Here is a 12,581-nt window from a genome sequence, read left to right as displayed (position 1 = left end):
TACTGTCAAATATTATATATAAACACATGTTTTTATCAAAATTCAAACCTTAGTTTTGAGAGACTACCATTTTTTTTTATTAAATTGAACTTTTATTGGCGCAACATCTCCCTTTTATTCTCATTGCATACAGTTTTGTGTGAAACCATGTGGAGACTTGTGGCATAAATTGTCATTGCTTGAAAGAAAAACTCACCCAGCAACAAGTGATAGTTTAAACGTTAAGATTTTTAATATCGTCCACTTGAACATGGAAACTTTTTGTATTATGATATCAGCTAATTGATTGTTTTTTCATGGATTTTTATTCGTGACCACATATATTTAAAAAAATCATTTGGCAAGGATTGTCCTGATGTTGGATTTTTTTTAATATAAAAAAAGTATAAGTTTTATCACAAAGCGAACTCATGGTGCGATTCAATTTTTAAATTTATCTCAAAATATGTGGAATACAAGCCATGAAAATTTCTAATAGTCAATATCATTATCATTTCACTGTTTAATTCACTGATGAGAATCTTATTTGATTGTTATAATTTGGTTTAACTGAAATTTACATCCGATAAAAAATATATGACACTTTTAGTTGGATTATAATATCAGAAACCAGAATTTAAGATGATGAAAATAGAAAGTAAAGCCCTTATATATTCAATCAACTGAGTTTGAGTACAACATAAAGAACGCTCTAATTAAGGAGAGTACAACACGTGCACATCTGATTAGTAACTAATTGCACAACTGATTAATCAAAACAGCTAACTAATTTGGCATGTCATAACTGAATATTCTAATAGATTACACCTTCCAGGAAGTTACTTCATTTGGATCATAATATAGGACACTGATAAGTGATTAATAGTTTTAGAAAATGTTAGTTAAAATCTTGATTTCTTTTAAAACTATATTTTTTCAATCATACTCTGATTAAAAATATTATATAAGTATTTTGATAATAATAATTAAAACTTCAATACATATCAGTTTTTCAAAGAGAGTAAATAAATAAGGGAAGGGTCTAGTTAGAAAAATAATTATACAAGCTACTTAATGCTTTATTTTTGGAACAAGTAAAACCTTAAAAAAATATTTTATATTGTGATCTAGATACGAAGGGAATGGTTATTTATCTTTAAATTAATATCATATTTCCAAATTAGCTAATATTTAATAGGATATCTCATTTAAACATAGAAGATAAAGTGGCTCATATATGAAGAGTATTTTTGGGAAAAAAATCTCTGACTAATTTTAAGACATAAAATCTAAAAAAAACTTATATTTTTTTATGTAAGAAGTATATTAAAATTTCATGATTCCACCGCTGCACCGTGGTTCCAGCAATCCCACGGGTGCTCAACATAACTTGCGGAGAGAGCATGGATAGATACCTTTTTTTTCCCCAAGGGATCAGAAGCAAGTAAACAATGTAAAGATCTATATTAGGTCCTGTCTGGTTAATTATTAGGAACGACCAGAATAGAATGGAATCAAAAAAATTAAAAAAAAATAAAATATATCTTTCCTATAAACGTGATAAAACTTATTATTATAATGTAAATATAGAAATCATCAAACATTTCAAAAATCTCATAAATGATTGTTCATAATTGCATAAATTAAATTACTTTTTTTTATTAATGCAGTTCATCTATCCCTTCCAATTCACTTTATTTTTATCTTTATTTTTTAATCTATTTTGTTATTTTTTTTTCCAACAACCAAATTGGAATTTAGCTCTTGTTGTATGTTCACTCACACTAGATTGATCCATTTACGTGGTTTCACCTTATGGCATTTAGTGAGATGATGCCGGCGTTTGGTTAATAGAAAAGGAGGTAATAGAAATGAATGGAATTATGGAGAATAAAAAGAAAGAAATGATTATAACTATGAATTTGCCTGGTAGAATATTTAAGTAGGTGAGAATGAAGTTTGTTTATATTATTTGTTTAAATATAAACTAACATAAAAAATCATAACTATATTATTTCTTGCATTAATGCATTTGCCTTCCTTCCCTTTAGTTCAAAAGTTTTCAGAAACTTTTAGCTTAAATTCACATCCACACGCATAATGTTATTAAAAAAATTAAATTATTTTAAATTTTAAATTTACTTTATGAGAGAAAAACATTAAGAAGGATATATAAAATACCATACACAGGGAATCAAATTTAAAATTTGATTAAATTCAAAAACTTCTTTTAAAGAAAAAATATTGAATACAATGAAAACTAAAAATGTTAATAAATTTATTTTTTAAAGAAAAATCAACTTAAAAATTAGAAAATTGACTATTGGCAAAAATGAAAAATTATTGAAAGAAATAGGCTAGACATGAAAAGTTAATGAGAACATTTTGATAAAAAAATATATTGAATTTAAGATGAATGACATGATTTCTTTCATTTTTCAAAAGTTTGCCCATTTTTAAAATATAATAATCCATATTCTTAGGAAGGATCATTCTATATTTCTTATAAACAACCAAGCATAGGTAAAGTTAAAATGGTGATATAATTACTATTTCATAGGCCAAAATTTTTGTACCCAAATGTGACCTTAGAATTACCACCACCACCAAAAATAATGATGATAATAATTATATAAATTAAAGCTACATTACTTATCATCCGATTCCATCTACAAGTGTTTGCTGCTCGTGACAATGGTAAGATTGGTTTAGGTTAAAAAAAATTTGCCTTAGTTTTTTGTATAAATTTTTTTTTTTTCAAAACGGTTGGCAACCATAAAATTATCTTTATTTTAAATTATATATCTATCAAAACAAAAATTTATTAAAATAAAAAATAAAAATATATTAAATGTGGACGGAAAGTAGATTTCATTTCCTTAGCCTGGAATTGGAACATTGTTTCTTATACAAATAAAAAAAATTTATGATTTTATATATCATTATTTTTAATTTATTTATTTTTATTATAAAATATTTATTTAATTTTTTGTATTTTTTATTTTTATTAATATTAAAATTAATTTATATTTAATTTCATTTAAATATTATATTTTTATTAGATAGATTATGAATACTGTTATGCACTGATGGATCTGCAATTTTCTATGCTGTTATTCATGTTTTTTTATTGTGAAATGCATGAAATTAATGGGTGTCATTGTGTCAAAAGGTCAAAACTGTCCGTCGAGTCTACCTGGCTTCTCGCCCTTCCGCTCATCACTCATAAGTACCCTGCTGCTGCTTCAGCTCTTCCCTCAATATTCAGATCTGCCAAAGCTTTTCTTCTCTTCCTCAGCCATGGTCCCCAAACCCTTCATTGTATCTTCTCCCTCATACCTATCCTCTCCCTCTCCTTACGTCCCTCGTCGTCTCTCCGTTTCCTCCGTCAGAATCGAAGACAAACCCCAGACCCAATCCGTCGAAATCACCCCACCATTGCCTCCACCGACCCCACCCGCCATAACTCCTCCTCCGCCACCACCCTCCACCACCTCTACCCAGAAGACCGTATCAGAACCAGAAGCTTTCAGAAGGGTGGTAAAGAGAAGACCGGCAGAACAATCCTTCCCTGCCTTGATTTTCAATTCCTTTGACACCATCATCAACAATTTCATAGACCCACCGATCAAACCTTCCGTCGATCCTAAATGTGTCCTTTCCAGCAACTTCGCTCCCGTCGACGAACTTCCTCCGATTGAATGTGACATCATTGAAGGCTCGCTCCCTCCTTGTCTGGACGGTGCCTACATTCGAAACGGTCCTAACCCACAATTCCTCCCTCGTGGACCTTACCATCTCTTCGACGGCGATGGCATGCTTCACTCCATTCTCATCTCTCAAGGCAAAGCCACTCTGTGTAGTAGATATGTTAAAACCTATAAATACAACGTCGAGAACCAAGCTGGGTATCCTCTGTTTCCCAACGTGTTCTCTGGCTTCAATGGCCTCGTTGCTTCTGCGGCCCGTGGGTCCCTCACCGCAGCTCGAGTCTTGACTGGTCAGTACAATCCTGTTAATGGAATTGGCCTCGCCAACACCAGCTTGGCTCTGTTTGGGAATCGTCTCTTTGCTTTGGGAGAGTCTGATCTTCCTTATGAAGTCAAAGTGACACCGAATGGAGATGTAGAGACTCTTGGTCGTCATGATTTCGATGGCAAGCTTTTCATGAGTATGACTGCACATCCCAAAGTAGACCCAGACACCGGTGAGGCCTTCGCTTTCCGTTACGGCCCTGTTCCTCCGTTCCTCACCTATTTCCGCTTCGATTCCGACGGTGTCAAGCAGCCTGATGTGCCCGTTTTCTCCATGATCCGCCCCGCTTTCTTGCATGACTTCGCCATCACCAAGAAATACGCCATCTTCGTGGATATACAGTTAGGAATGAACCCTCTTGACATGCTTGCCGGGGGCTCTCCGGTGGGCTCAGACTCGTCGAAGGTTTCGAGAATCGGAGTGCTTCCCCGGTACGCCAAAGACGAGTCTCAGATAAAATGGTTCAATGTTCCTGGGTTCAATGTCATTCACGCCATTAACGCTTGGGACGATGAAGATGGAAACGGTATAGTTCTGATAGCACCGAATATTCTATCCGTCGAACACACGCTGGAGAGATTGGAGCTGATTCACGCCTTGGTAGAGAAAGTGAGGATCGATCTTAGAACAGGGATTGTGACGAGACAACCAATTTCAGCAAGAAATCTGGACTTCGGAGTGATTAATCAAGCTTATTTGGGAAAGAAGAACAAGTTCGTGTACGCGGCGATTGGGGATCCGATGCCGAAAATCTCAGGGGTGGTGAAGCTGGACGTGTCGAGAGGAGACGAAAGACGTGACTGCACGGTGGGGTGCAAAATGTTCGGAGAAGGGTGCTACGGCGGAGAGCCATTCTTCGTGGCTAGAGATCCAGAGGACGCAGAAGCAGAGGAAGACGATGGGTATGTGGTGACATACGTGCACGATGAGAAGAAGGGAGAGTCGAAGTTCTTGGTGATGGATGCCAAGTCGCCGGAGCTTGATGTGGTGGCGGCGGTGACGCTGCCCCAGCGAGTTCCTTACGGATTTCATGGGCTTTTCGTGAGGGAAAGTGATCTGAGGATGCTTTGGTGATGAACTGAGGATGATCATTCATGTTCATGGGACCCAGCCACTGTCACTGTGGAAAAATACTGTTCAGACATATACATCACAGGTTATGCCGTTATGGATAAAGTTTGGTGTTATTTCTTTCTTTTTAATGCTTTTTTCTTTTGGCTCTTTATTAAAATTTGTACCAGTCACAGGAACTCCATAACGTATACTTACATTAGTATGTTGTACATAATTTTAAGCCTTAAAATTTAATAACGAATATTGCAAAATTTGTGGATTCACTAAATTTTTAGCTCATGCAATTGCTTTGCCGCTACGTAACTCAAAAGTTCAAGAAGTACATGCAGAAAATAATATACTTCGCGGAATAATTTAGTTTAGGAGATTTATATGTACATGCTTAAAAATCTATAGCATAACGCTACTCTAGACGGATGATTTTTTTTGTTCAATATCAAAGGTTAAGGAGATTATTTGAATATGATTTAAAAGTCAAGAGTGTGTTGGATAAATTAGACTTCTATATCTAAAGTAAATAATTGATTGTAATTACTTACATTTTCTTAACTTCAAACATCGAAATTTATATGGTGCAGCATATTAGCGTTAGGCACACTGAACACACAAACACACACAAATGTGAGCTATCCGAATTCAGATTTGGTGAGTATTCTTTTTGTTTAGCGAGTGTTTCACATGACACTATAGAATGTCAATTCAATCAAATGGTTAGTTGAAAAATAAAAATGTTAATGTAAGATACTCATCAGAGAATACCAAATAATAGTTTTATTTTTTTAATATCCTATATTGTAATCTAACAAATTAAATAATTGCAAAGGAATGGTTGAAATGCGTCTTCATAAAACTATCATTTAATTTATCGTTTCATTTATTTATGATCAAACATGAATATCTAAACATCGATAAAATCCTAGTACGGTTTGGATATTCATAGGGTGTGAGAGAATTTAAGATGCTCATAGAATCCAAATATGAGAAATCTTAAATTTTGTTGTGGAACCATGTTTTAATTACAATTTGTGTTCTTTTCATATTCTCCACCATATTAAAGGAACTTACACTTGCATCTCATTTCGTGGAAGACCAAACTCGCAGCCTTATTAAGGAGAGTGTTTTGCATTTATGGATCACAATACCATTGGCTTGGCTATGAATGCAAATTATCTTGAAATTATGTCACGGCTAAATGATTATACGTAATTACAGAAAATAAAAGGATTGGTTAATTAATTGTTGGAAAATAAGTGATTCGCACCTTGACCTAATCGGAGAGAGAAAGAGGGGAAAGAAACCAAGGCAGGTGGCTTTTTCAGGTGTTGCCCATGCCATGTCTAACTACATTTGATATTTTACGTACGCATGCCTTAATGCCTTACTCAAACACTTCATATTCACCAACTGCAATAACTAGATTAGAATCCACATTTGTATATTGCAACATAAAAAGTCTTACTATTTCTAGAAATGTTTTAAAAGACCAAGGCTTATTCTTCTCCACGAATTAATGACACTAAAATGTCCTCTGTTAACAATCCAAACGCTTCAAATTTCTTGTTACTAATAAACAATTTACACAACGCATTATCTAAAAATTATAAAGGTTAAGAAAACAACGATCTTATAAACAGAACTTGAAATGGTTGAGCTACACTGACAAACAATTTGTTGATAAAATATAAAATTTATACCGAGTCACATAGTTCATAAGCCATAAATCATGAACAACACCACTTAGTATTCAACTTTCGGGTAATGTACGAAAAACTTACGTAATTATTATGAGCAGTGTTTTTACAGTGGTTACGTGCCTCGAAACGATTCTCTTTGTTCCCTGAATAGGCGGCATGGCACATCCTCCAAAGGCTCCATTTCAGCACATAAAACTAAAAGTAAAGCCAGAAAGCTAAGGTCATCAGCTCAGGTTTGAAGATTGAGCTTCAGAGAAAAGCAGATATATGCAGCAGTCTTAGGCCACGTTTCCTATCATTGAATTGAAAAAGGTAAAAATGAAATCAGACATGTAATTTTAATTTAAGTATGTGTGATATGTAAAAATTATAATTTTCAAGCATTCTGATTCTACTAAACTACTAGCATTAAATTTTATCATATTAACTATAAAATTACTTCAATTTTTTAAATTGTGGATCCTATTACTCTCATTCCTTTTGTTTACTTATGATAAGAAGGTCTTTTTAATTTTTAGAAAAAAAACAATCTATTCTTTTATCATTTTAAGTACATATATTAATTAAAATTATATTAAAATTTTATTGTCATACTAAATTTATTTTTAAAATTTTATTTTATTTTATTTTAGCAAAAACTCCTCCATCATATTTGTTAAAAGAATTCAACCAACGTCCAAAATCCTTGTTTCTTTTGTCTAGGGAATTCACCAAAGGCCGACAGACCAGCAGAGTTAGCCCATGAGCTACATGTCAATTTTCGTTTGTATTGGGAGGTCTACCCACCGCACTAGCATCTTATCTCGAGAGACATCTTCAGCTATCGACCAAGTTTACTTCTTATATTTTTTTTCAATTTAAAAAAAAACACACACACATCCCACGTTGGGTGAGGTGGAAGATGATCATAGGAAGCAGATCCCCTACACGTTCTCGCCTTTTGCTTTTCTTTTCTTCATCCTATCTCCGCCCTTAGATGATTAGACAATGAGTGTCCAAATCTTGTTATGTAAGATTGTTATTATCAATTGTGATCTCACATTTCAAAATGCCTTTATCATATTTAACTTGAAAGCACAATTAACTCCCTTAACTAGTTGAACTATCAAAATTTAACTACATAGTGTATGATTACAATAAAATAAATAAATAAATAAATAAATAAATAAATAAAACGTTTTATAAAAATTTAATAATGATATACAACTGTAAATTGTGCAGGTCAAATTTTAATAACTTAAATATATCTATTTTTATATAATAATTATTTTATAAAGCAATTGAACTTGTTGGTAAAAAAAAATTAAATCCGGACCATTGATTTAATTATTTAAGGGTGTAGATGATATAAAGAGAAGAAAAGAAGAGAGTGGATTACAAGAGGATCCGAACCCATGATCACAGGTTTAAGGATAACACTTTCTTCATATTTCTGTACACATTGTTTTAGTGATAGTTGAAGTTATCATCTCCAAGAAAACAAATGCAGCCGACTTCATTGCGATTATGTCTCTGCCACTGCCAGTTCCAAAAGAGGAAAAAAAACCAAAAAGAAAAAAGAAAGGTAAGCGGGTGAAAGTAAAAGAGAAGGAAGAGGGAGGGAGGCGACGAAGATGGACGAAGCCGAAGCCTTTGAGTTGAGATCGAGACGATCACTGGTCCTGGGAGCATTCTAGCGAAGAAATCGATGATGTGAGATTTCAAGAGACGGTGAAGAACGATGGAACAAATAGAGATTGTCAAGGTCAGAGGGTTGCAGTGTCTCTTTGAGAATGAGGGGAAGAGAGAGACCTAGGAATGCAATGTGAGAAATGGGGTGCGGACTGCCAAGTTCAAATTTTGTTTGTTGTCAAACACATTAACGGGTGGATTGGAATGATCTGAGGGCTATAGCATAATGATCCGCCTGCCACTTTCCAATCATCATCAAATCAAATCATCTTTGAAACATATTTTTGTGAAACAAATGTTCGAAATGTTGTTGGTAAAAAAATTCTAATTTTAGAGTATACTATTAAATAATGCGATTTGCAATTAGATTTGCATGCTCATAAGATCTCAATTTAACCTTTTTATTTTAAAATTTTCTAATTATATATTGATAAACTTTTATTTGTGGAGTTTGAAATTAACTACTACTTTTTTAATGATTTATAATTGCACATTATATATAGAGTAATAAATTTTAAAATAAAAAATTCTGTTGAAATTTTTAATATATATTCCCTCCATTTAAAAATGTAAGGCATTTTATACTGAATCTCATCCTCCAAAAAAATAATTATCTACTTTTCAACTAATCCTATTTTTTTTATATTTATCCTTATTAAAACACCTTGCAATAATTATAAAATCATTATCAATAGAGACACTTTTGAGCAAAAGGTAATGATTACGTCTCAAAAAACTAAAAATGCTTTATATTTTTAACATCCAACTCCTCAAAAAATACATATATTTTTGAATGGAAGGAGTACCTGAAAACAAATTATGGTATTTGCCTTATTTAAAATCATTATTTTATATATACATAAAAGATATTTTATTTTTTACTTTTGGCTATAGTTGTAATTTATAAATACTAGTATGACATAAATTATAGTACTCCTTCCGTTTAAAATATAAGGCATCTTTTGATGAGTTGAATGTTAAAAAATATAAGACATTTTTAGTTTTTGAGATGTAATCGTTGCCTTTTTTTTAAAAAAATGTCCCTGTTAATAATGACTTTAGATTTATTATTGGGTGTTTGATAGGAGTAAATATGAAAAGATAGAGTTAGTTTGAAAGTACATAATTACTTTATTAGAGGGTGAGATTCAATTACAAATGTCTTATATTTTTTAGTGAAGGGAGTATATGATTTATTATGTTACATATTTCATTTTACTTAGAGACTTTGAGTAAGCTAATTTTATTTAAATTTAGAAGAGGTGAAAAATTACAAAAAATGTATTTTTTATATGAATGAACGCAAGAAGTTGTAAAAAAAAAAAAGTCATTACTTAGGTCTTAATTTACACGGGCAACAAGTGATAAATCTAATAGTATTTATTGTAGAGCAAGTTTTCTTCTTCAATTAATTATGTAGGACAAAACTTAATAGTAAGTACATTTTTAATCCAATTTCAAAGTTGACCCCATATCAATAAAGAGAAGAGCTCAAATGTGGAGTACTAGCAATTTTTTTTTTTTGTAATTGGAAATTTCATGAACTCAAAAGGAAAACTGTACAAGCGAGTAAAAGGAACTTCACATCAGGATATCCTTTTGTTAAAAAAAAAAAAAAAATCTTAAGATATGATCAACTATAGTTTTAATCTGAGAAAGGGCACTATCAATAGCAAAAGTTTCATTAGTGAAAAGACTATGGTTCCTAACTTCTCGAAGTTTCCAACAAGTAATGCTGATTTCAATCTTCCAGGAGGTGTCAAGCCGAAGGTTGAGTAGACAACCGATAAACCAGGATTGCAACTCTCTGCCATAGAAGTCAATGTACATATCAATTGGAAGAATTTTCTTCCAATGCAGCAAAAGGGCAGAATTTGAGAGCATGATTAACATCTTCAACATGAAAATGTCATATGGCACAACGTTTGTCCTGTATCGTTCATTACAGGTAAGGAGTTTACCCTTCAACATTAGCCAAATAAAGGTGCAAACTCTTTGAGCCATAGGTACTTTCCAAACTTTGGACCAAGTACTATCAACTGGCTGCGAATCATTAACTTTGCATAATACTAATAGTATAGGTTGACTTGACAATAAAATCACCACTGCCTGTAAGGTTCCAATAACAGGAAGGTTTTTTGCCTTTTTCTATGGAAGCTGGGTTAACTGAAATACGAGCAATATGATCAAGGATATTTTGTGGCAGCAAATTTTTAAAAAGACCCGATCTCCACTGACCATCTGCATCAACAAAATCTGAGATTGGCTTTAAGCAAGTCAGACGCATTAATTCAGCAAAGGATAGGAATCTGAGAGGGTCAGAATCACCTATCCAAAAATGAGACCAGAATTTAATGCTATTCCCAGAACCTGGGTTCCATTTGACATACATCAATGTGTCTCGCCAGAGTTCCGAAATGCTTCTGCAGTAATAGGAACAGGGATTCCCACCAATGCCGTGAGTAGTTGTACCTTGAATCTGGTATTTGTCTTTACGGACCCGGACCCGCAAAATAGATCTGACTCAGCAACAATTGTATAAAAAAGATTCGATAAGGAGGCATTGTTTTGAGCTTCAGATTAATAATTCCAGGACTAGCAAATTTGTCTCCCATGACAACATATGTAAAATAAAATAAGTTATTATTTGTTTTTTAATATGCATAAGCAAGATAAATTTTAAAATAGAATAAATTATCATTAAAATTTATTTTAAATAAATAACAAATCCTAAGCACATTAAAATTAAAAAATTTTTATTTTATTTTATTTATTTTTATCTTTTAAATATTGAAATATTCCCCACGTGGAATAAATCTATCTAGTTGTGTTGTATAGAACATCATGACATATGAAGGAGTATACTGCTCATGGTACAAAACATTGCCTTTTGACAACTCTATTTTGAATAAGAACCAGCTTACATAAAATGTGATAACACAAGCATGGTCCTCTCGATCAACATCTAACATGCCAAGATCAATATGGCTTTTACTATTTAAATGACAACAGCATTAACAGGATGGAAAATTGTAATAAGGCCCTACAAAGACTATCATAACTCTCATTTCTTAATCAGAAGACTTGGGTGACCCCGAAAAAATATGACCTAACTGAAATGAACTCTTGCTCACTAATCCATCTGTATGAATAATTTGTTCAGGGACCCAAGAGCCCTGAGGAACAACTCCAAGTGCTGCTTGTCTTTCCCTGTAAGTTGCCCAAGTGACAGCATATAGACCGGCAATGATCAAAGATCCCCCGAGGATACTGTCGTGATAGATCGAAAACAAAATAATAAGAAACCCAAATAAAAATGTGTGACAGAAGTATATCTCAGTCCTTTTGTAGAAACTAGAAAGAGATGGTCGAACTTCAGTCAGTCCAACATGACCAGACATTTATTAAGTCTAACACAAAAATTTGCTCAGAAATGGACTAGTGGATCGATAAAGGCCTCTCCACCTAGCCACTTCATCAAATTAATATGGATCCATCAAATAAATAACATAAGCTCTACCTTCCCAAGAAAATAGGACTTCCAAGGAAAATTCGTGACAGAAGGGCGGATGCTGCAGGTTGAAGTGGTTATAAAGGGCAACCATAGCCGGACCCAAAACCTTGTTGCACCATGTCAGGAGTCCATAGTTAAGGGCAGATGCAATGGTTCCCTGTTTAACACAAAAAATGTACTGGTTAAAAATACTATCATAACAGATTGTTGCATAGACAGCTGAATTACTGTTTTAAATTGCCAGATCATAGACAATTTGCACAACTTTCTTGCTCAAATAGATACAATCTCTCTAAGTCGTGAAATTTTCCGAGACTGATAAGCCAGCCTTGGGACTCATTTTAGGCACCCCGCCCAACCAAAAAAAAAAAAAAAATCCCCCTCACTATTTATTTAACGCCTTTACCTTAGTAGTAAGTGAATTAGAATTACTCCATTCCTTCTCACGTTTCAGGGCATAAACTTTTAACACATTCTTAGATTGAATATTTATTTTATTTTCAACTTCTGTGTAAATCATCTTTGACCCCCATCCTTTTAACACCGTGGATTAATCACCGGAACAAACCAAATTATCATGTCAGAGAAATCCCACCTTAATAGAAGAGATCCAT

The 12,581-nt window shown here is 33.1% G+C and overlaps 1 protein-coding gene and 1 pseudogene across 1 annotated transcript; one reads left to right on the top strand and one right to left on the bottom strand.

Moving 5' to 3' along the window:
* The first annotated feature begins 3,114 nt into the window (after positions 1 to 3,114).
* On the top strand, positions 3,115 to 5,287 carry LOC129301292 (probable carotenoid cleavage dioxygenase 4, chloroplastic). The gene has a single exon (XM_054939863.1). The coding sequence runs from the start codon at positions 3,121 to 3,123 to the stop codon at positions 5,086 to 5,088; it is 1,968 nt and encodes a 655-aa protein (XP_054795838.1). The 5' UTR covers positions 3,115 to 3,120; the 3' UTR covers positions 5,089 to 5,287.
* A 6,016-nt stretch (positions 5,288 to 11,303) lies between these two features.
* On the bottom strand, positions 11,304 to 12,124 carry LOC129301293 (WAT1-related protein At3g45870-like; annotated as a pseudogene).
* Between the last annotated feature and the right edge of the window lie 457 nt (positions 12,125 to 12,581).

This window comes from Prosopis cineraria, unplaced genomic scaffold, assembly GCF_029017545.1.
Source record: "Prosopis cineraria cultivar Desert tree isolate PC_DT_omini unplaced genomic scaffold, ASM2901754v1 PC2021, whole genome shotgun sequence".
In the NCBI taxonomy this organism is placed as follows: domain Eukaryota; kingdom Viridiplantae; phylum Streptophyta; class Magnoliopsida; order Fabales; family Fabaceae; genus Prosopis; species Prosopis cineraria.
The sequence above is the reverse complement of the archived record's forward strand: the minus strand, read 5'-3'. Positions and strand labels throughout refer to the sequence as shown.